A 25,424-nucleotide genomic window follows, 5' to 3' on the forward strand; every position below is an offset into this window, starting at 1 on the left:
GATTTTTATGTAGAATCTGATTCTGCAATAAAAAATGAGGGTCCTCATTGAAATTTTAAAGTTGCCTCCCTCCCCACCCCCAGGGGCTGGGGTGGTGGACTAATTTTACCACTAGCAGATGTCCCCCTCGAAAACAATCAACTTTTGGATCCTACACATTTTTTCGTGAGAAGTTTATTTTTCGAGTTATTCTGGTTTGTCAATTTAAAATTTACACCCTGTATATTAAGATGGATGTCGCATATGACGTATCCTTTCGGCCTTATTCAATGTATTTAATCACCATGTGATGTGACAATGCCCAATCTTTTTGAAGAAGATAGGTTTTAAATTGTCGCAACCTAGGTCAAAGGTTCCAATAAACCTTTAATTGCAGCTGATTGGCTGAATTTATTCAACTTCTCCAAATTAGATTGTTACATACCGTATGCAAAGATATCTAAGGCGGAAAACACGAATTACTGAAGTATTAGCGCAGTTTAGTGACATTTTCCGCTTAGAATAAGTCGCAACAGGTCATATGCAGTCAGGTGATTTTAGCTTTTTGTTTATGCACGTTCTTTGTATTATCTTTTTAGACGCAACTACCTTCCGGCTGTCCGACGAAAACTGGCAAAAAACAAACGCAGTAGAAATGACGGCTGTCTATTGGAGCAGAAAAGCGGTGAACGCCTTGTAGAAGCAGTCACCGACAGTTTAATCCGATAGCTTCTACGAAATATCTGCTACTCACTCTTAATCTTCCGAATCCACTCCTGCGAGAGCTCGGGAAGTCTTGACTTGCGCCATCCCTCTGCCAGACTTGCTGCAGCCACCTTTCGTTTCACTACTTCAGGGTAGTCTCCAGTTTTGCTGAATATTGGATGGGTAAAGATACCAAGCTGAAATAAATGTAATATCTATTTAGTGTCTGTTTTAAGTGAATCTCGGTCTACAGCAACTGGGTGCTGAATACATACGTCAAACTGAATCGCTATTGAACAGGCTTCACGGGCCTCCTCTGTATCATTTGGTGGCTCGTACCAATAGCTGTGCATTGTTATTCCCACTTTACCTGAAAAAAGAATGAGGAGCCTTAATTAACATAAAAGCACGAAAATACAATAATAGGATGCGAATGGAATAGCTTCACAGATATTTAGTGCAATGAAAATCAAAAGTGAAATACCATAAAAAATATTTTATTTGCAACTATATAAAGAAGTGCAATTTTTAAAATATATTTTAAGTATAACGTTACCCAAGTGGCTGCTTTCATAGGGGACACACTGTTTCTAGTGTCGTACATTTGGCGGAATGGAGAAAAGTTTCTATCATATCGACTTCTCACACTGGTGCAACAGGTCTGATGACAGGCGAACTTTTACCTCAAAGTATATGAATAGGAGGTACGGGCTGTGACCCTGTTTTCTTCCAGTTGATCCAATTTAGGAACCAGAAAATTCTGTAGCATTTCACAATATCGAACAGAGGTCGCCGTCCTTTCGGGAAATTTCAGATTTTGTTCCCCAGATTCCGCTGTGAAGCACCATACAAACGGATATCCAACTACTTAAGCATCCTCAAGATCCACGAAACCATATTCGCTGTGTCAACTCTTTATGATTAACAAAACGCATGGGGGAACTTCTCAACAAAACACATTTTAGCAATCATTCACGTTCCATTCGCAAACAGGAAGCGAGCAGAATGGCTGTTTAAATGTGTGTATGTGTGCTGTAACAGGTCTAACCTTGAGATGGCAGTCCCTACGGAGTCGATGTGTATTCCGGCATTTCTCAGTTAATAAAGGTTCCTAAAATTTTGTTAACAGGTATCCGCAGGATAGTGCTGCCTGTTTTTAAGCGGGTGCCATTAAAAAAAGGGGCACGAGGAAGATCAGTGTTTAACGACCCGTCGACAATTAGGTCATGAGCCGGCCGGGGTGGACGAGCGGTTCTAGGCGCTACAGTCTGGAACCGCGTGACCACTACGGTCGTAAGTTCGAATCCTGCCTGGGGCATGGATGTGTGTGATATCCTTAGGTTAGTTAGGTTTAAGTAGCTCTAAGTTCTGGGGCACTGATGGCCTCAGAAGTTAAGTCCCATAGTGCACAGAGCCATTTGAACAACTACGTAATGAGTGACGGAGCCCAAGCTCGCATTGTTTGAAGGGTGGGGGAAGAATTACCGGCATTAGTCTGGAGCGATTAGAGAAATCGCGGAAAATGTAAATCTGGATGGTCGTTCGTGACTTCTGCCATTCTAGGTTTCAGCATCTGCGTGACGCTCCTCCTGGGTCAGAGAAGCTTGTGACCAGTGCTAAATTAACCATGTAATAAGAGTTATACTGGCGCCTCGCGTATGGGGATCACACGCTTGGTGTAAAAAAAAAATCTATGAAGTTAGATATGGAAGGTTTTCTACTAACCGGCAAACGGAAAAACGGTGGTTTTCAACTCTACCAATAAGAAAGTAGTTAATGCATATAGTGTTTATTTTTAGACGTCTACTATTACAGTCGTTTATTTCTTCTGCAGTGTATTTACTTTCGATACAGTAGGTCCTACTTTTGAATGAACCTAGAGGTCTAGAGCGAAGGTTTTTCTAGTAGGTGGACTACTGCACCCTTTATACAAGTATTTCCGTTTCACGGCTTTTTCGTTTCTTTTATGTCGTTGTTCCTATGCTGGTCGCTGTGGAGCGATGGGATGCAATACTATTGTTTGACAGCAGGAGAATATATTAAGAGAGTGAATTGTAATTTTATTTAACGACTGCCAAATTTGCCGACAGAAAAAGGAGAAGCATTGTTGAATAGGGTAAGCTTATTTGTTTCGTTTATATACGCCACCAAGTTAAAAAGAAATCAAGTAGGTCCTATGTGCTACGTATACAAGGAGAAGAAAAATTGGCTCACTTGGAGGTTGGCATGTGATTCCTCATCCAGAATCAAGACAAATGATTATCCAGCAAAGTAGGATCGGGTGCATTTTGAAATGATCTGACGACACTGTTACGTTGTGCTACTCATTGGAATGTACAGAGGAACGTGTTTCACCCCGCACTACCGTAACAGCCGTTGTTGTACACTGAGTAGACTGCTGGGACATCAAACCCACATCTGCCAAGGAGCTGTGGTTCGAATCCTCATCAGGGTTCTTTTTTATTTTTTAGACGTCCGTACCCTTGTTCTTGTTTATAAGCAGGTCATCATTCTATCACATGACAATAGCCTATCACATTGTAGGGAAGCAGCCTACTCACGCTGTAATAAATTCACATCAGTTTCCATTGTGTGCCAGCTAGTCTGCTGTAACTAGCTCTGACGTCATAAATGTTGCGCAATACCTTAAAAATCAAGCAAATGACTTAAAACTTTTCTAGCATGTGAGGAATAATACTAAATTAATGTGTATGATTAGTGCACTCATGTGTATTATTAATGTGTACTCATACAAATCAAAAAAGATTTGTCAGGAATGTACCGAGCATTGGTTCAGGGTTCCGGCCCAGAAATAATAAATTGATGTTAAATAGGATTCCTGATTGTATGCCTTGAGCATAAATTTTCTCTAGTAAGTGACTAACGGCGTTCTGAGCCATTTGTTTACCGATTTTATGACATTTAAGTAACCGCGAGAGTAATATTGAAAAAGTTCTGTTAACTTTGTTCCAGCAAAATATTGAAGGATAAAATATATATATACCCATTTCATTGTGACCCTCCCTTAGATATTAAGTGAACAGAGTCTGAGGCACTCTTTTTGTTTGTTATACAGGACAAACCAGATAATGGCAGCCTGGTAGCTGCGTGAAAGCGTGGAGTGACTTGGACACAACTCACAGTGACCCCTCCCCTTTCCCCATGTAATTTAGAGTGAACGTAAAGGACGCACACCATAGCAACTTCCCCTCCTCTACCCTTGTGAATGGAAGTGTAGGACGCCAGCCAAAGCGGCTACAACCACGTGAACTTTTCTTTCAGGTTTAGAAAAGACTGCTAAGAGATAACCATCTGTTTATGTATCATGTTATTTTCTTTGAATTGTGTATGTAAAAATGTATTTAATGTATTTAATGGATCTAAGATTTTCATAATTTTTGAATTCGTATGTGTTTGTTTGTCTAAGGCAATATGTATGCCAAAATATTTCATTGACTTAGCTTAAAATTTTGAGTAATGACATTGTTTAAAAGGCAGTGAACATGCCCACAATTTAAATAATTAATGTAGGTAATCAGTTTTCTTTAATGTTTCTACATGTTTATATTTCAATTTTGATTTTTTATAGGGAGCTTCCCTTTTTGTAATTGAATTTTTTTTCATTCATTAACATTCATAAACAAAAAATTTAAGTAGAGGGTGATGTAGGGAAGCAGCCTACTCACGCTGTAATAAATTCACATCAGTTTCCATTGTGTGCCAGCTAGTCTGCTGTAACTAGCTCTGACGTCATAAATGTTGCGCAATACCTTAAAAATCAAGCAAATGACTTAAAACTTTTCTAGCATGTGAGGAATAATACTAAATTAATGTGTGTTAAATATCAGTTCGATAACTTCAGCCATTTTTGAAATTTGGACGTTTTTCTGAAAAAAATCATTGGCGCAACAGAAAAGAGCTAGAGACTTCAAAATTTATATTTAGATTCATCTTTCATAATGATTTAATAAAAACAGTACTTTGGATTTCACAGATTAAGACTTTAGTGGAAATTCATGATTTTCTGGTTTTCGTCTCAAAACTGAAGGAAGCAAGATAGATTAAGTAGGCTAATAAATAAGGCTAGGATGTTTAGATTTAAATAGGTTGGAGGTCCGCTATGACTATGAAGATGTGAAAAGTTTCTTTTCAATACCTATAAAATTATAGCGATAGCGGATCTCAAAAGGGCCAGTTCAGAGCTCATCTGCTGCGTGCAGCGTGATTTAATTAATTCTCTCGCCCAAAATAGTTAACTTAGCCACGTCAAAATTTTATTATCAATACTTACCTGCGTGCTGAATGCACGTTTAAATTAAGAGCTTCATCGGCCATCAGCAAAAGAAGCTATAAATTATTATGTAACTTGAAGTGGTGCGTTACTAGCCCAGCGGCTAGTCGGGAGAGCCGATTGGATTCAGGCGTTCCCTTAGCCGTCCGCACCGCGGCTATATATATAAGAACGCTGCGCGAGGAAGGAAGGCCCCAGTTCTCTCCAGACGCTGAATAGCACGTCAGCTGTGTCGGGAGTCGCTTCGCTCGGAAGCACTGCTACAAACAGCCTCGGGTGCCGTATTAAGTTACTAGAGATACGCGGAACCGTGAAAGCATTTCAAGTAAAGGATTAATTCTGAGATGATTTGCATTATCTAGCTTCAGTTTGCGTATTGTCGTATTTTCACGTGCCGTCGCGGGACAGACATTCTACCAATTATTATAGCGTGGCGTTTGATGAAATATTCTCATCAAATTATGGCGAGCATTCTTTTAACATTTAATTCGGACATTTATAGTTGCATCAGCGCATTAGACTCTGAACTGCTCTGTTAGTTAGGTTGTAGGGATACTTGTGTTTGTTATCAGTGAATTTCAGAATATACTCAACTATTTTGGAAAATCGTTTTGATTAGAAATCCCGAACAATCTCCTAATTCCTCAGAGCTATAAGCTGCAGCTATAATGGTATTCTCAGAAGAAGTGGGCACTAGGAACTCTCTTTACAGGCTCCACGTTTTATTAAATCACTTTCTGGGTGCTAAAAGGTAAATAGAGAGCCAGTGTTGAGAACGGCGAAAGACAGCATTAACAACATTTTAAAAGCCTGAAACTGATTCAAACATATTGAATTGCAAGCATTTATACAGCAAATTTATTTTTACAACTCACTCGCCGCCCCACAACATGACAGTGTGATCCATTAAACTGGATGCATGTGTCTGCTAACTGTACAGTGCACAACCATAACTGGTCATGTCGAGCTGATGTAGGGCGGCTTCCAGGTGGACTACACTAACGATGAATACGTCGACACACTTGACACCGGGTGCAGCCGATAACCAAGCTGCTGCTGCTGCTGCTCGTTCATAAGCTGCACCGTACCTTCAAAGGTGTTATTCTGATAAGAAAGTGTTTCATCGCTTGGAGCAACGCCTTCGGGAAACCGGTAGTCTTCGTCCACAAGTAACGGACAGAGGCCATCCGAGGACTAGACGTACTCCACAAACCGTGAAAGTTGGTCTTGAAACTGTTCAGCACTGGTTGTTAAAGTGTTGCACGATGAAGAATTGCAACTATATCGTTGCACCTTGACTCAACACCAGCGTCCAGAAGATCGAAGTCGACGAGTACAGTTTTGTGAATGGCTTCTGCGACGAGGGGGGTGGAAGACTGAAAATTTTATGAAGAATGTGATATGGACTGGCGAATCTAGCGTCACTCATAAAGATATTTTCGACCTCCACAATAGCCATTATTGTTCGGAACACAACCCACAAGTCACCCGTGAACGTGACTTTCAGGCACGCTTTGGCATAAATATCTGGATAGAATCGAGGGAGCAGTACTTTTGGGACCGCAGCTGTTGCTGGACAAGTTGAATGAGCCCCTGTATCGTTTAAGTTTCTTTGGAATATTTTGCCAGCCGCATTAGAAAACGTTCCACTTGGTGTTCAGCGACAACTATGGTTTTAGCATAATGGGGCTTCGCCACACCTTGGAATGAATGTGCGTAACTATTTAAAAAAAGCATTGGTATGTTGCTAGCAGGTCTCAAGATTGCGGGGAGTAGAAGGACCAAGTTCATAGAGGATTCCCGACAACAACCAACACTGGTAATAGTACAGAAAAACAATGATATTACAACTTACTACTTGTTCAAATAATACGTAAAGTCAAAAATTCAGAAAACTCTTGCAAAGCAACGAGCGTAAGTTTAAGAATATATATTTCAATTTAAGACAAATGGCAGTGACTTCCTTCAAAAAAATAATTTTTTTAAACTTCGAACTTACGCTTTTGCTTGCGACAAAACTCATTTGCAAAATATAGCTATCCTTTTTTTAAAAAAAAGGAAAACAAATTTTAAGAAAAGACTTTACAGATATTCTACTTGTTCAGTGCAAATACCTTAGTCAAAATTATTTGACAGAGGACTAACAAGTCAGGCGGCTCCGAAAGGGTTTGAAATCTTTTGAATAGTTAGCTTGTTTATAGGCTACAACCGCATCCCAGACAGCTTAGAAAACAGCAAGTTCTTTCTATAACACAATAAACAAACTATTTCAACATGGCCCGTTTTATGCCAACTTTGAAGCCAGCCAATCTTTTGCATGCATAATGTTAATTCAATTACTAACGAACAGCCTTGGAAACAGTCAATAAGCTCGAAGTTCTTAAAGCAAATTGCAGTGCTTTAAAGCACGTAAGACACTTTCATTGCAACTTTAAACATCAAATGATTTAAGCAGGAAGCTTACTGAAATACTGGGTAAAGCAATAAAAGCACAGATCCTTTGTGGGATAAGATAAAATTACACCTTTAAAATCACAGCTAAAACGGCGTTGCATAATTTGAGCTGCTAGTGTACACAGTTAAGCAGAGGTAACCAGTACGTAATGAAGCAATGCAACCACAACCGTACAGGTAATTTGACTGACTCACACTACTACACACGCTGATAGTCAATAAAACATGCTTCAAACAACATAACAGACTTTATCACAGTTGCTCTTAAACAAATATAACTTGCCAGGCATTCGGCTTTAAATAAACAGATATTATTCCAGCAAGATTTTCTGGACGCAAGTTCTGTACAGTTCTAATAATTTGCACAGCTTTCCTAAGTTAAGACCCAGTAAATTACGCAATAGACGCAGGTTGCACCTGTAAGCAAAACGACCCCTACAGGGCGAGGAAATCCCACGCACAAAAGGCGACAGCACATTTGAGTTACCACTGCTCAACACGGAAGTCGTAAAGGGCCACCCAACAGTTAATGGGTCTAGTGAAGCAGGGGATACAACCAGTCGGCTTTGACCAATGACGTCAGAATTGGCCAGAGAATATTTATTACACAGATGAAAGAGCTGACAAGACTGTTCAGAAACAAAGGAATACGAGAGACGAAAAATACAGCTGACATATATGAAGGCAAGTAGTATTTTCACGTTAAGGATATCGATTTTTGCATCGTATTATTCCTGTGGAAAATGGAGGGGGCAAAAAGGCTGGAAATATTGCTAGTCTAGAATACCTCAGATCACATATATAGGAGTTGTATCTCGAACCTCATTCCAAAAATGGTTCAAATGGCTCTGAGCACTATGCGACTTAACTTCTGAGGTCATCAGTCGCCTAGAACTTAGAACTAATTAAACCTAACTAACCTAAGGACATCACACACATCCATGCCCGAGGCAGGATTCGAACCTGCGCCCGTAGCGGTAGCTCGGTTCCAGACTGTAGCGCCTAAAACCGCATGGCCACTCCGGCCGGCGAACCTCATTCCAACTGCATTGGTTAACTGCAGTACGGGATACAAGTTTAGCGTACGTAGATTTCATCGTTTTCGTTAGGAGTAATATCCTGTTGTTCAGTTGAACTATATAGGTCATCTGAAGAACGGGATACAAATTTTACAAGTGTTTTTTCTTTCACCACCACTACCACTAATAGTCTGGTATTATGTAGATAGTAGTACACTACATCGTCACACTCTTGACCTCAAACTACAGCCCCCCCCCCCCCAAAACCCATAACCCATAACCCCACCGGAGGTTCCCCCCTGTTGTACTTCCTTTTGCCAAAATGCGACTCGTCAATTTCGACCATAATACTCGGCCCCTCCAACGGCCCCCTATATTTCATGTATTCCCCACAAACTTGGCTGCAAAGAGAGTACCAATCCACAACTGTACGATTACTCACACGGCATTCATAGACACACAGCCACACAGGATATCTCAAACACAAACAGTACGTGATTTTCATAATGTCTCTCAAGGCGAGCTTAGATTTTTCGAACCACGTCCTTCGTCTAATGGCCAGCCACAACCGATCTCTGCTGCAGCGCCATATGAATTAGTCGTGAGTACGGCGACGAGATACACTTGTGAGGCGCATATGTTCACCGCACTCACATCGAACATACTCGCCAACGAGACCACACATTTGTAAAAAACAAATCGTGGCCAACATGTCTACACCCATAGCCTCTTCAAATCACCCAGGTTCATCAGAACACCTACAAACGAAAATGAGATACTAAAAATTGTCCTGAAATAAGAAACTAATAGTCCAAATTACCTCAATATCACTAAGAATGAAATTAAGTACCGAATGGATTGCAAACAACCAATTATTTAAATAAATGCACACGAAGAATATTTTGAGCTATATGTAGCGATCTCATTTAAAATCACATTCAATTATTTTAATGTACAATGACAGCACGTATCCGGAACACAGAACTGTTGTATTATCTATGGCTGAAGGTGAAGACATTATTATCTATGAGTAATGTATGACGTCATTGGTCAAAGCCGACGGGTTGTATCCTCTGCTTCACTACACCCCAGTTAATCGTCAAAAACGCTCCTGGATGAGAAAACTTCTCACCCACCAGAATTAACACAACTGAGGGTGGCAGTGGCGCACAGAAGTCTTGGCACGGTGACAGGTCTCAGACGGTTGTGTTCAGGCCTCTGCACGGCTCCAGACGTCGCGAGGCCCCAGGTGCGCAACTGGAGTGAAGTCTCACGCCACGCCGCCCACTCACGAGCGTTGCTTCCGTGCTCGGTCTAAACAAACTTCGGGCCCGCAAGGTCCACCTCCGACCACAGGCTCAATGGCCTCTACTGGTAACCAGCGTAACTTCCACCGCGTTTCGCTGCTGCACCGTCTCCCTTCTAATTGTTCCGCGCGCCCCTAAACAGGCGATCGTGACCAATCGCACCGCGGCAAAGCCCGGCCACAAGAAAGAGCCGACACACTAACCGCTCCAGAAATAAATTACGGCTCAGGGAAATGGACTGGTCGTGGATGTCCAATGTACTGGTCACCACATTCCCCATATCTTAATCCACTAGATCTTTATTTGTGGGGACACGTGAAGCAACAAGTTTATAGTACTACATCCATGGATGTACACGACCTAATAGCTCAATGGCAGTGGCTAGTGTAGGTATGTTGCGTAGGATCCAGCAAAGTATGATCCAGCAAGTGGCGAAGTGTTGGCAAATGCAAGGCAGTGGCTTTGAACATGTTCTCTAAAGTGAACGTTGCTCGTACTTAGTCGTACCAGCTCTGTGAAGATAAGCCTCGACGTCAAACGTTCAGAATGGAATTACTATGCGTAGCCGGCCTGTGTGGCCGACCGGTTCTAGGCGCTTCAGTCTGGAACCGCGCGACCGCTACGGTCGCAGGTTCGAATCATGCCTCGGGCATGGATGTGTGTCATGTCCTGAGGTTAGTTAGGTTTAAGTAGTTCTAAGTTCTAGGGGACTGATGACCTCAAATGTTAAGCCCCATAGTGCTCAGAGCCATTTGAACCATACTGTGCGCAACGTAATGTGCAATTTAGTGTAGCCTGCGTATTGTCTTTTTTGTACTCATTGGATACAGACGATAAAACTATATCCACCATTATCCTCTGCTGGCGTTATCTGTGTCATGGATGAAACAAAAACGTCGTTTACGTCTGTAAGAAGTTCATGTTATGTCTTAATGTATAAATAGAGACCACAACGCGCGGTTTGAGGTGTCATATCACGGATTGCGCGGCCCGTCCCGCCGGAGGGGTCATGGGTGTGTGTGTGTGTTCTTAGCATTAGTTTAAGTAGTGTGTAAGTCTACGGACCGATGACCTCAGCAGTTTGGTCCCTTAGGAATTCACACACATTTTGTAAATAGAGGTACAAGTAACGGAAATAAACGAGATACCGCGGTGTGGAGATGTAAATTGGATACAAATTGAAGCTTTAACTAAAAAGTAAATGTTAAGCGCGAACGCGACTTGAACATCGGCTAGACTGCATGACCTACGCCACAGCACTGCCTCATCTCACTTTTTTTTGTTCGTTATTGTTCTCTGCAGTTGATTTTGGCGGAAGTCATATGACACCTGTTCCAGTTTATCGCTAGTTATTTAACTCGAGTTTTAATTTATTTTTTCACTTACAGAGGGCAGCCAGCCCTCTGACCGAAGAAGCTGAGCTACCGCGCCGGCATCACTGAGTTAATGAGTCGCCACCGGCGTAGCGCAGAGTTCTTCCTGTGTGTTGTTTGCCACGCTGCACGCAGTTACAGCGTTGCCAGAGCCTCGTTTTTTAATCGCATTTCTGTTAAACCTGTTGGCGGAACAAGGTTTTACTAGATACACTTTTGTCTTTAACTGGGATGAAGAACTTCATGCCGACCGCCAAGTGTGGTATTTTTTCCTCACCCTCTATAACAATGTAGATATCAGTTATCTGATAATAAAATGCTACCGTCCCCAAATACAGTAAAGGTTTATTTGCCACTGAGATACTAGGGGCGGGACTAACTTTTTGAAATCACCCATACTGTACATTGGTGTACGATTGTGTGTTAGGTTTCACACCATGCAGCCAACCACGTTGGTGGACCCTCATTTGTGAAAATGTGACGAAAATGATTTCTCGTGAGATACTAAATCATTGAAAATAACACGAATTTCTCCAGTAGCCCTGTAACATAATGGCTAAGGCTCTAGGCTCGTAAGCAAACGGTTACGTGTTCAATAGGTACAGACCGGTAATTTCTTAAAGATCTTCATTAAAATGATTGTGATCTTTAATTTTATCTGTTTAATTTGATTCTAAATATAATTCTTTTCTTAAATTTAATTTCTGGCCCTTCAGTGCCTTATTTCAATTATTGTATTAACTTTATTATTTTGCAAAAGTTTAATAAAGTTAATTTGTACAACAAATGCGATAGCAGTGAGATAGCGTTTATATTATCAGATGGCGCAAAAAGAATTTATGTTTGAAGTGTTGACGTGATGATAACCTTCCAAGAAAATGTACATATCATTTTTGGACCAATACGTGGAAATATAGAGTCTGTAAAACTCTTAGTGAGCCAAGCCGCCAGAGTTCCGTTCGATGTCGGTAGCATTCGTTATACGTCTCTCTACTTCTCAGTGCCGCTAGTCTTTGCGTAGCTGAAGTGTACACATGTTCAGCTTGAATTCATTTTCGTTACTACACGTAGGTATCACATACAATCGTGAGCTTTCGCAAAACATTATAACTTCGGCGTGACATTTCTGCTGTAGCAGATGATCGTCACGAATAGCAGAGGGTTTATAAATCAGTTATACAAAAGTAACCTTTAATTGTGGAAAGGGTAAGCAACTTACAGTACTAATAATAATAATAATGGCGTGTGACGAGGGCCTCCCGTCGGGTAGATCGCTCGCCTGGTGCAAGTCTTTCGATTTGACGCCACTTCTATGGGGATGAAATGATGATGATTAGGACAACACAACACCCAGTCCCTGAGCGGAGAAAATCTCCGAACCAGCTGGGAATCGAACCCGGGCTCTTAGGATTGACAGTCTGTCGCGCTGACCACTTTTTTTTTGCATTTTGTTCGTTGTTGATCGTTGTGTTTGGTCAGTGCGGACGTTCCATGACATCCGTTAAAGTTCAGTTGTTGATCGTTACACCCAGTTTTTTTATTACAGAGGCCAACCAGCTCTCTGACCGAAACCACTCAGCTACCGGGGGCGGACTCACAGTACTAAATGCAGAACACCCGCAAGTTTTATTCCCGCGTAACATAGTTCACGATGTTTCCGGTAGGTGGCATGTACGATTCAGTTATACCAACAATGATCATGGAGTCATATCACGGTGTAGAGTGCGCGCAGTGTTGTTCATGGTTTCATGAACCAAAATCTGCTACTGCAGTTCAGAGACAATTCAGAACTAAATAATGCAAGCCACCACCTCAAAGACAAACTGTTATGGATGAGTACAAATGTTTCACTGAAACTGGCTCTCACATAGAACGCCCGGTCAGGTCTCGGTCAGCAGTCTCTGACACAGCAATTAAACACGTTCGGCAACAAAATAAAGACTGAAGATGATTTTCTTAATAAACTTGTGTTAAGTCACGAAGCCACCTTCCATACGTGGAGTAAGGTTTGTCGGCATATGTTCGGAATGGGTTAAGCAGGAACCACGTCACGTAATTGACCATGTATGGGGCTCGCCTAAGGTAATTTTTTTTAATGCTGTAAGTTGTTAACAAGATTTACGGCACTTTATTTTTTGTCGAGTCAACTGTAACTGCCATATCGTACCTAGATATGCTTGTACATTACCTGATGCCTCAATTACAACAGGGTATGGGAATAGAGGACATCACACACATGCATGCTCGAGGCAGGATTCGAACCTGCGACCGTAGCAGTCGCGGGTTTCCGGACCGAAGCGCTTAGAACCGCTCGGTCACAGCGGCCGGCTCTCTCCGTAGGAATGTGTCGACGTGGGATGGACGTGGTGGATCGGTATCCTGGTCAACACGATCGTCTAATTTAACCCCAATGGACTCCTTCATATGGTGTTGCATTAAAGTCTGTGTGTTTGTTCCTCCGTTTCCGGGAAACGTCGACGAGCTGCGACAACGAATAATACAAGCATTTGTCACCACACATCAAAACTTACTTCATAAGATTTAGCAGGAAACTGATTACTTGCTGTACCCATGATCTGGCGAGAATTATCAAACCATGTGAATGATTGTTACTTTTGTATGAAAACTCCATTAACACATGGTATTTACAAGAAGAAAAAGTCTTCCTTGACATATCCGAACACACAGTCGGTCAAGCGACCAGTGCTTCATGCAGGGGGACTGCCCGTTCGTGTCCCACGTGACTGTGATAGTGCTGAGGGTGATGGTGAAACTAGTGCTGCACCATCACCATCAAGACTAATTTCTTCGAAAGATTCTGGTTTTGTGTGTAACGATGACTGTATAGAGATCCATAAAAAAACAGTGTGAAATTAAAGACGTAGGGAAAGATGTGGAATTGCCGAAAGGTGAAGGTGAACTGTTGCCCTCACGACTACAACAGTGGAATTATCTTCATAGACAGTAAATTTAGCTGTGTTCCGTAATCGCCATCTGCCATTCCTTCCATTTTTCGAAAATAAAAAGAACTTGGTATTTTGAAGTGATGTACAGGGACAGATGGTAGCTAAGGGCACTGGCAACGAAAGTGATCAGCGGAGGTTGGTTCAAAAGGCTCTGAGCACTATGGGACTCAACATCTATGGTCATCAGTCCCATAGAACTTAGAACTACTTAAACCTAACTAACCTAAGAACATCACACAACACCCAGTCATCACGAGGCAGAGAAAATCCCTGACCCCGCCGGGAATCGAACCCGGGAACCCGGGCGCGGGAAGCGAGAACGCTACCGCACGTCAGCGGAGGTTGCTCATCGACTCTTCCAAAGTAAGTCTCAAGTGTGTGTACTGTATAATGACAACGTGTCACCACCGATTTCAGTTGGAAAGAAAGATATGATAACATGAAGCAGTGGTTATTGTAATTGAAATATGACAAAAGTAAATGGCATTTCCGCGGATCTGAAGGTCATAGGCGTATTACTTGGGGCACCAAATTCTGTTGCTTCCTGTGCCTCTGAGATAGCAGCTCCAAAGCACTTCAATACAATAAGGAAGATTGGCGTAACGTCTATCACTTGAACCAGGATCGCACAATGTTATGCATGAAGAACTTGTCAAATCCGAGAACATAATTTTCGTTGCTCCCTGCGTCTAACGAAAAACTTCGTTAAGGCCATGGACAAAACTGAGAAACCATTTCTCTACTTGCGCGCGAAATTTCTACGTCTTAGTGCAGCGAAAATAAAAGAGGGGTTTTTATGGGTCTCTAGATACGCAAACTGTACAAAGATGAGCATTTCAACACCACCCTGACAGGTGACGAAAAGTTAACTTTGGATGCCTTTGTTGAAGCGCAAACAAATTTTCGAGGAAATAAGAAGGCAGAAAACTACAACGATCTTGTGGAAAATCTTCTGCACTGCCACAGTAGACTGGGATGCAACATGTCCTTAAATTAAAGTTACGTTTCATATTCTCATTTGGACTTCTTTCCTGACAACTGTGGTGTTATAACCGACGAGCACAAGAGCGCTTCCACCAGCAAATTTCGGACATGGAAATGAGATACCAGGGAAAGTGGAGTGCATCAACGTTAGCCGATCACTGCTGGACGCTAATTAGGGTCTCACCAGCAGAAAACTACAAACGACAGGCAAAGCGGTTGCGCCTGCAACGACCTTCCTCCGAGGGGTAACATTAAGGTAAATACATGCATAAGCTTATATAGGCAATAACGTAAAGTTAACATAACTTCAAAACGACAGCTAATCTTGCATTTTTAATTATCAGCTTCGTTACCAGCACACCCGAAAACATAAGGATTAGCTGTTTTCATGTCAGTCACAGAAAAAAGTTAAAATTTCTTTGATTAGTGTTAGTGACTGGGCATAGTCGGTTCGGAATAAATGAGCGCAGGTGTCCGGACCCATGTCGCTGCGTCCAGCTTTGACTGGGTCTGGCCTTTTTCCTCTTCTGCTGGCGATGCATTCAAATTGTTCCGTAACGTTACTGCCTACGTATAGCGAGGCGTCAGCAGTACCTGCACAATTACTTATATTTTCAACTGTCTGCTGTGCCACAAGAACTTATTTTTCGTAATTTTTTCGCAAACTAGGACCCTCCAGGGTGATCCGCTGAAGGCTGTAAAACCTGGGACCCCAACTTACACCACTGCACAGGTATTTTCGGAAAGCGGATTTCCTCCTCCCCACTCAACACACACCCCCTTCGGCCCTCCCCTGCCAGAACCTATTCGCTCTCGCACCTGAACGGATGCTTGACAGTGACTTCATTACAACATGGATGTAAATTATAATACCGATTTGATTAACGACATCCGATTAAACAGTAGAATTCCATTTTAGTTTGTAATTTATTTTCTTTCTGTACAGATCAAGATAGCTGACATGAGTAGCAGGTCTTGAAATGCGGGCCGACGCTACGTATCTGGAAGTGCAAAACGTGAAGCGAAATACGAAAGGGGAAAAATACTGTTACATCAAAAATACGTAAGCTAACTGAGTTTTTTGTTCAGAAAAATGTTGCTAACTCTAAAGAAATTAAAGCAGAAAATATAGAAGTTGCATCTCATTGTACAGATGGTATCAGCAGGCCCGTCATAAAATATTTATTAGGGCCTGCAATTCTTTCCAAAGTGTGCACGTTTTCTACAAGTGATACTGTCGTCAAACGAACAGCAAATGCTCCCAATTTAGCCACATCGGCTTCCAACCAAAGAGAAGATAAAAGCACGACACGACAAGCCCTCTCGCCCTTGCGATGTTATTTTACATGCTTCTGATGGTGTCAGGCATTTTACAAGCCAAAAGTGAAAAGAAAGTAAATTGTACTCCAGCGATATTGGTGAATAGCCGAGCAACTTCGATCGACTTAAGTGCAACATGTGAACTGTAATTTTTTTGTCTTGCAAATTTACGGATTCAGACGGTTCTTCACGGTCAACGGAGGATGGATCAGAAGACTAGGAGAAATACGAGTAATGATTCTTTCGCTGTTATTTCACAAAAACAAGACTGCACTTATCGATTCTCAATTTATGTGTCACGTCCGGCCATCCTGATTTAGGTTTTCCGTGATTTCGCTAAATCGCTTCAGGCAAATGCCGGGATGGTTCCTTCGAAAGGGCACGGCCGACATCCTTCTCCATCCTTCCCTAATCCAATGGGACTTATGACCTCACTATTTGGTCCCCTCCCTTAAATCAACTAACCAACTGAGATCGAAGAAATGTATTGGTGCACACTCTTAGAACGAATTATTACATTTATAACTTTTTTGTACAGCGAGGTCTCGCGTTTCGTAGTTGTAATGAAATTGTTGGATAACCTTACAGTGGAAATTATTTAGGGTTATTAGAACTAACAGCCAAATATGACATTTTTTCTTGCTCAACGTACACACATTCATGCAAATAAAGGAAAGGGATATACATAGCATTTGTCCAAAACAAATTGCGATGAATTCATCCATCTAATTCCATCAAGCATAGGGGATCATATTATTCGCGAAATTAAGAGATACGAATATAATTCTGTTTCATTGTATTCTACTCCAGATATATACCATGTAATTTACCCGATTCTGATAGTACGCTGTGTCCTGCCATGTGGACAATTGACAAGATTTGTAAGGTTTATGGACGTAGAAGGCGATACTGCTGGCCGGCCGGGGTGGCCGAGCGGTTCTAGGCGCTACAGTCTGGAACCGCGCGACAGCGGCTTAGAGGCACGAATTAGAAAGATAAATAAATACACAGAATACGTTCCGTGCTTTGCATATTCCTTAGATTTCGTTGCCAATTGCACATCAGAATGCTGTGCAGATATCCTTCTTCGATTTTGTTGAAAGCCTCTACACATTTCTTTCGAAAGCACTGAAAAAAAACAAGTTCAAAAATTCAAATTTTGAGAAGGCTGTCGGACACTACTAGCTGGTCGGTCCGTGCGGATGGTGAGAGGGCAATTCCATGTTGTTTTACCTCTGCCAGGCAAGTTTAGGATGACATATCCAATAACTTGGGTGAAACTGTGGAATGTCGTAAACAGGCTCACCTATAAGTTTCGGAGATTGATAAGTTGGAAACGGAAATAATGACTGTCACTTGGAACCAAATCCTCGAGCGCTAGAAAGCGATTAGCGATTCTCTGGAAGTCCTCTGATCAAGACCGTAACACTGTACACGCCCTTCATAAAACGTTACACGGGTACGTCAAGCAATGCGATCCACGTTTTCAGATATTGAAGCAAAAGCCAGAATATCGGCGCTTCTGGCAAGCGAGACAGCGGGCCTCAACAGAATTTTTAAAAGGCAGATCAGTTAGACAGGATCACGTCAACTTCGGTACGAGGTGAAAGAAACGCTACTGGTAATGCAAGAACGCGTACCAAGGGCTTTTATGAACCAGTCCTATACCGTAACAAACTCGTTAAGCATGCAAGGCAGTGTGAGAATCACTGATACGTTCATAATGGCAAGACCTACAAGGTCATGACAGGTGACATCGGGTAAACATAAGCCACTATTTCTCTCCAAAACTACCCCAGTATTTTAGCTCGTAAGGCAGTCGGTCGGACGGATCGATGGCGTTCATAAGTTCGCACTCGATTCCCTGATTGCAGCGAAGTGACTCTGGCACGAGACTTATAGATTTCCAGCACGCTACTGACAAGGGAAACTCCTCATCGCACAGCTCAGATTTAGTGGTAAGATGACGCAGTGCAGAGTCCGTCAAAAATTGAACACAGATCAAGCGTGAAAACAGGAAGAAGGTGTACTGAAGCCACCGAGTTGTGGTTATTTGGTCACAGTGTAGGACTACTGCGATGGGAGAGATCCGTGATCAAATCTCCCTCGTGCTCCTCATTTTCTTTTCTCACCACAATATGAACTGTCTGCCTGATCATTGACGTGACTGTTCCTTGTATTCAAATTTGTGACTATGTCGTGGTGTAACGTCCGTTTACAGTAGCGAGGTGTAAGGAAGGGACCTCCAGACGTACACACATACTATTTGTTCTACACAAGTACCACATGTTATGACCTTTGTGTTTCGTTTTGGAAGTTTGGACACTCTAATTTCTTTACTGTTACATAGTGCACAGTCTATCCACCATGTCATCTGCTTTCACTATTCATCACATTTACTTGCGACACAAAGATATTATTACTACATGACTTATATTCTACAACCAGTTAGTAGTATGACAATTGCCAAGACTATTGAAGGACCAGACAACAAGTTCATAATTTTATGAAAAAGAAAACAATAAGTGGGGCACAAGAGAGGTCTCAACACGGATCTCCTGCTTTGCAGTCCAACGCCGTCACCACATAACCATGATGCCGCGGTTCTTATAAGTCACTAGATGTCGCACATGTTGAGCTTAGACCATTGACTGTTATTATTTTGCTTTTCTTTTACAATTCAGTACACCTTGTGCCTGTTTTCATGCTTGATTTGTCTTCAGCTTTTGACGGGCTACCCACTGGGCTATTTCACCACTGAGAGGGGTGTAATGGGGAGTTTCCCTTCTGAGCAACGACAGCCGCTATGGGGAGAGATGTCTACCTCGCCATAATCACTGGTCACAGATTCCAACACCACAGTCTCCCCGTGTCGCAGATGGATGGATCCGGAGCTCTTCCCAATCATCTCGAATCAGGACACCAGCGTTCCTGACAACTTCAGCGGCCAAGCCAGGGCCTACCTGAACAGCAAGCCAAGATCGTCGTGCTACAATGCTACATGACAATTGTCATCACAGTTCAGAAGATGAAGAACAACAGAGGTGAGCGAGAGGGAACAGAGCAGCTCGCAAACCGGCCAACACACGCGCCTTCTCCCTTCACTGCCGCGGCATGACGGTACGGCCAACGCCAGAGCCACTGCGGGCAGCGGACCCCCATAGCAGCAGGCGGCCGGTGCTCTATTCCGTATCTTTCGGCCGCTCTGTCGATCGGATCGGTAGGCGAGCGGACCGAGCAGCCTCGTTTTTGGAGAGCCCCCACGTTATTCTGTAAGCAGGCTGTAGTTTGTGATTTAGCAGTCCTCGTTGAGACCATAGGTCATTTAAATGAGTTAAATTATGAACTCCAGAATCAAGGCCAGTTAGTTCACTAATTGTACAACCTCTGAAAGTATTTCACATGAAGATGCGCTTGTGGGAAATGCACATGAAAGATGGAAACTGTTAACATTTACCTACAGTGTCAGCTCCAGAAAATGTTCACCATATTATTTACTTTTATGGACTGAAATCATTATTAGTGGAATTTTCTGCAAGATTTCGTCATTTCAGGAATGCACACAGCACTTCTGCTATATTTGCTAACTCCAAAAACTGTGACACAGAAAAGGCCACAGGAAATCTTCAAATGGAAATTACTGAACTTTGGGATAAGATTTCTTGAAAATCAAAATGTAAAGAAGTAGATCTGCTCAAGTTTAATAAAACATATTTGACTTAAGAAAAATAACTTCAACTGAGATAATTTGCAAGAATACACGTTAGTCTTATCAGAAGCACATATAAGTATGAACAATTTCCTTTTCGGACCTAAATAAATAAATGCATTTTACATTCAAGGTTAATAGATGACAATCTGCAAAATACGTTAAGCCTCTAACAGATGACAATCTGCAAAATACGTTAAGCCTCTATGTCAGTCCTTTAAATCCATATATAGATAATTTGGTGCTAAAATTCAATATAAGAGCTGATTTTTTTAAATGAATAAACCGCTTTAAAGGCGTTTATCTGCTTTTTATTGTGACTTTCCTGCTTCCCTAATGACTGATGGCAAAATGTGTTTGCATAATGTAGTGGATTAAGACAAAAATGGCTGTGAGCACTATGGGCCTTAACTTCTGAGGTCATCAGTCCCCTAGAACTTAGAACTACTTAAACCTAACTAACCTAAGGACATCACACACACCAATGCCCAAGACAGGATTCGAACCTGCGACCGTAGCGGTCGCGCGGTTCCAGACTGTAGCGCCTAGAACCGCTCGGTCACCCCGGCCGGCGATTTAGACAAAGTCGCCTTGTTTCAAGCATGAGTTTCTATGCGAGATACTGTTCACTTGTTCTTGAAAAGATGTATTTTGTGGTATGAATTATTTTGATGACCTGTCAGGAAACAAGGCGCTGAGTTAAAATATATTTTCCGACCACAAATCGCTCGGTAGGGGTACTATTAGCAAGTCACTCCTATTGTCTCTTAGCCAAGGTCATAGCGTCGCCCATGCTAGAGTGATGCAATGTCGTCGTAATTCAAAGATTTTCACGTTCTGCTCAGCAGTATCAGTTTTACTGTTTTATGGCAGAACATAAAAGGAATGTACTCACAAAAACGCTTATTTTGGGGCATAATTTATTGGCGTGGAGTGACGTGTTGGGAAAGGGGTGCCATTACCTTTTAAACATTAATGTCAAAGACGCTGTAGGTTTGCCTTTAAGCGCTAGGAACGCTGCTATCGCGTCACGTGAGGAGGCGACTCGCAGGTCCGAAAGTTGTCCATGACTGCCATGATGTGTGGGCATGAATGTAGTCCTGCAGCAGCTTCGCAATGAATTTCATATTCGTAAGGCTTGCCCACTGCCCAGAACTGCAAGTTCTGTTTGTCTGCGTTGGCACACAGATGAAAGAAATGGAATTCTGTTACTGCACAAGAGGTACGAGGGAGTATTGTTGAATTATGAAAGAAATATCCGCAGGTGATTTAGTCATTGTCTTTTTGTTACTGGCCTATTTTTATTCACTATTGAGTACGTCAGATACCATGGTGCACTGCGTATATCCTTGGTCATCGTCTCAAGTATCTCACGATCGATATCCTCACCATGTGCAGATCAATCAGAGGAAATTTACGAATTTTCACCACAACTGAGTGGGCTCCGTCTTGTGTTTTATTCCAATGACAGTTCTACGGAATGCCACAACAATAACTTTTTCGCGTCAACATTTACTTACATATCAGATTTCAAGTCTTTTGCATACTGGAAGTAACAGAAATATATAATACGATGTCCATACACCCAAACTTGATGTGAATATGCAATAAAATTGTTTCCAAAAGTAAAGCAGTAAGGAGTAATAAGATTCTACAGGAGCATAGGATGAAACCGTGACCACATACGACAATTTTGGAAATCATTCATGACGACACGAAAAGATTAGCGGACAATGTACAGCTGTGAGCTGAAGGATCAAACGTAACATGTGTTAAAGGCCACAAATTTTGCTTGACTTACCTCCCTGGCAGGGGCGGAATTCCTTGTCATACATGTGATACACTCTGGCGTGTGCCTTTAGAATTGTGTCTATAGCCAAGTAATTGGCTCCTTGCTTGCGTAATTCATAGAATGGCAGAATAATGAAGTTAGTGGTATATGATCTGGCTGTGTGGCCCGGCTCGTTGAAGGTAATCCACCATTTCACCTGCGAAAAAAATACTAAGCGTATTAAGATACAGTCAAGAGCAATAATAAAATTAAATGAATTTCTTTTAAAAAAGCTTTAATCCAGCAGATGAAGATGTACTATCTCTGTGGTAGCCAAGCCTGTATTAAGAATGTGTGCAACACGTCTACTTCTGTCCATATCATATTTTGAATCAGTATAACAGTAGCTTTGTAGCCTCTAACAGACCCCAAAAAGGCACGTGAGTTCTACAAATCTTGAAATGTTTCTGAACATCAAATACATACCATACTGATGAAGGAAGAACAGTGAACTGGCTTCAAATACGTTATCTAAATGCGTATATATGTTACATATTATAGCAATAATAATAATGTTAATAACTAATAATACTAACAATAAATACAACTACTACTAATAATAATAATAAAAAGAAAGTTAAGTGTTGTGTATCGTTTATGCGCCCAGGAAAAGCGATATGGTTCAAATGGCTCTGAGCACTATGGGACTTAACAGCGGAGGCCATCAGTCCCCTAGAACTTAGAACTACTTAAACCTAACTAACCTAAGGACATCACACACATCCATGCCCGAGGCAGGATTCGGACCTGAGACCGTAGCGGTCGCGGTTCCAGACTGAAGCGCCTAGAACAGCTCGGCCACTCTGGCCGGCAAAAGCGATATGTTACAGGAATGGGTTCTGCCTCCTTTTGCAAAACCCAAATTATTGTTACATTTGTTCTGTACCAAAATTTATTTCAGCACATCTTTAGTGGTTGCTTATTTTATTTGAATCTGAAAATATAACATGTTCCGTGATATCAGTTGTGAGTGAAAATTAGACCATGTTTCGAATAGAGCTCAATGCAGCCCTGGGACGCATAATATTGAAACTAAAGATAACTCTTAAAATAGACGTTTGGTTCATCTTTGCAATTGCTTAAAAGAGGTGCAGAATAACCTTATTCGTGAGGGCCAATTCTAATTCAGCAATATCTATATTTAATGGTACTATGGAGAAGAATGTCGTGCTCTGAGAAAAATATGTTTTAATATAACAATATGGTATCCTTGTTGGTGACTGTGTTAACAATTTATACATATTTTACAGGTAAATAAGTAAAACTATAGACAGGCAGAATATAATTTATAACTGGCCTTGTTTGTGTGGAAGATTTACTTGTTCACTAGTCAACCAGTTTTGTGCTTTTGTAGAACGATAATACAGACAATTTAGAGGTGAAAATTACAGTGTGACACTTAATTTAAGGGGCCATTGTTCCTTGCACCAAGCACGTTACAAAGATCGAACCACAGTTATTTCCAAGTGTACCTCAACCTGCACATTACACGAGTATTAAAATAACGTGAACCATATCTATTTTGTACGGGTATGGAACAAACCTTTACATATTTTTCTAAATAATGTAGACAAATGTCGGTCTGTTTAAAGTGCTACTTACTTCTGATGCAGAGATTAAATATTAATCTGTGGTCACAGATCGATCTTTCCTGTTTAGAGAACGTTGTCCAGAGTCATTACTACTCATGAGACCCGTAGCGCTACAGCAAGCCTTTTACCTGCTGACTGTAATTATTTTCCTCAAATCTGTCTCAGTAAATATGAGTAACAATATGAGATATGGACATAACATTGTGGCAGTAAATTGAGGGTCGATAGTGCCTTGCACCAGAGTGGGTGCAATGACAGAACTACAGGCTTGTTTGGGTGCCACATGGGGGTTCAGAAAATAAGGTATCCATCTCCCATGGGTACATATTATTTGCCTGTTCCGTTTTTAATGGCCGGTAAAATACTGGGCTACTGTGATTTGAAAAGCAAAATGCGTTTATTTGAGTGTGTGTGTTCGTGTGTTTGGGGGGGGGGGGGTAATGTATCAACTCTATTTTGGGTTCCTTTGGCATAAAACCAAAGCACCTGATATGATTATGTCTGAGAGTTGCCTAATTTTGTAAATACACATATGTGTTTGTACTAGATTGAATAAACTGTTACACAATAATGCATGAGGTGTTACATGATTCCTGATGCACACTTGTAGAGTGTTTTTTTTTAGGTCATGAGTCTTCTGACTGATTTGATGTGGCCCGCCACGAATTGCTCTCCTGTGCCAACCTCTTCATCTCAGAGTAACACTTGCAACCTACGTCCTCAATTATTTGCAGGATATTATCCAATTTCAGTTTTCCTCTACAGTTTTTGCCCTCTACAGCTCCCTCTAGTACCATGGAAGTCGTTCCCCGATGTCTTAACAGATGTCCTATCATTGTGTCCCTTCTACTTATCAATGTTTTCCACATATTCTTTTCCTCTCAGATTCTGCGCAGGACCTCATCATCCCTTACCTTATCAGTCCACCTAATTTTCAACATTCCTATGTAACAGCACATCACAAATGCTTCGATTCTATGATGTTCCTGTTTTCCCCACAGTCCATGTTTCGCTACCATACAATGCTGTACTTCAGACATGCATTCTCAGAAATTTCTTCCGCAAATTAAGGCCTATGTTTGATACTAGCAGACTTCTCTTGGCCAGGAATGCCTCTTTGCCAGTGCTAGTCTGCTTTTTATGTGCTCCTTGCTGCGTCCATCATTGGTAACTTTGCTGCCTAGGTAGCAGAATTCCTTAACTTCATCTACTTCGTGACCATCAATCCTGATATTAAGTTTCTCGCTGTTCTCATTCCTGTTACTTCTCAATACTTTCGTCTTTCTTCGATTTACTCTCAATCCGTATTCTGTACTCGTTAGATTGTTCATTCCCTTCAGCAGATCACGTAATTCTTCTTCACTTTCACTCAGGATAGCAGTGTAATCAGAGAATCGTATCGTTGATATCATTTCACCTTGAATTGTAATTCCTCTCCTGAACCTTTCTTTTATTTCCATCATTGCTTCTTCGGTGTACAGATTGAACAGTAGGGGCAGACTACATCCCTGTCTTACACCTTTTTTAATCGGAGCACTTCGTTCTTGGTCGTCCACTCTTCTCATTCTCTCTTGGCTCTTGTACATATTGTATATTACCTGTATCTCCCTACGGCTTACTCCTATTTTTCTCAAAATTTCAAACATATTGCACCATTTTATATTGTTGAATGTTTTTCCAGATCGACGGATCCTATGACCGTGTCTTGCTTTTTCTTTACTCTGGCTTCCATTATCAACCGCAACGTCAGGATTGCCTCTCCCGGTGCCTTTATAGTTTCTAAAGCCAAACTGATCGTCATTTAGCATATCCTCAATTTTCTTTTCCATTCTTCTGTACGTTATTCTTGTACGTTGTCTTGTCCGCCCAGAAATCTTTGTCTTATTTCCACTTC

The 25,424-nt window shown here is 41.6% G+C and overlaps 1 protein-coding gene across 2 annotated transcripts in view; it reads right to left on the reverse strand.

Annotated features, from left to right (window-relative positions):
- Window positions 1-25,424, reverse strand: part of LOC126179475 (myrosinase 1-like) — a 136,239-nt gene that overhangs the window by 68,301 nt on the left and 42,514 nt on the right. For both annotated transcript variants that reach the window (XR_007536682.1, XM_049924611.1), the window contains exons 5-7: window positions 21,909-22,095; window positions 960-1,054; window positions 734-881 (exon numbers count right to left, since the gene is read on the reverse strand). Coding sequence is in view for 1 of the 2 variants with exons in the window: in XM_049924611.1 (XP_049780568.1) it covers window positions 734-881; window positions 960-1,054; window positions 21,909-22,095 (430 nt within the window). In the remaining variant the exon portion in view is untranslated. The remainder of the gene's footprint in view (window positions 1-733; window positions 882-959; window positions 1,055-21,908; window positions 22,096-25,424) is intronic.

The sequence above is a fragment of the Schistocerca cancellata genome, chromosome 1 (genome assembly GCF_023864275.1).
Source record: "Schistocerca cancellata isolate TAMUIC-IGC-003103 chromosome 1, iqSchCanc2.1, whole genome shotgun sequence".
In the NCBI taxonomy this organism is placed as follows: domain Eukaryota; kingdom Metazoa; phylum Arthropoda; class Insecta; order Orthoptera; family Acrididae; genus Schistocerca; species Schistocerca cancellata.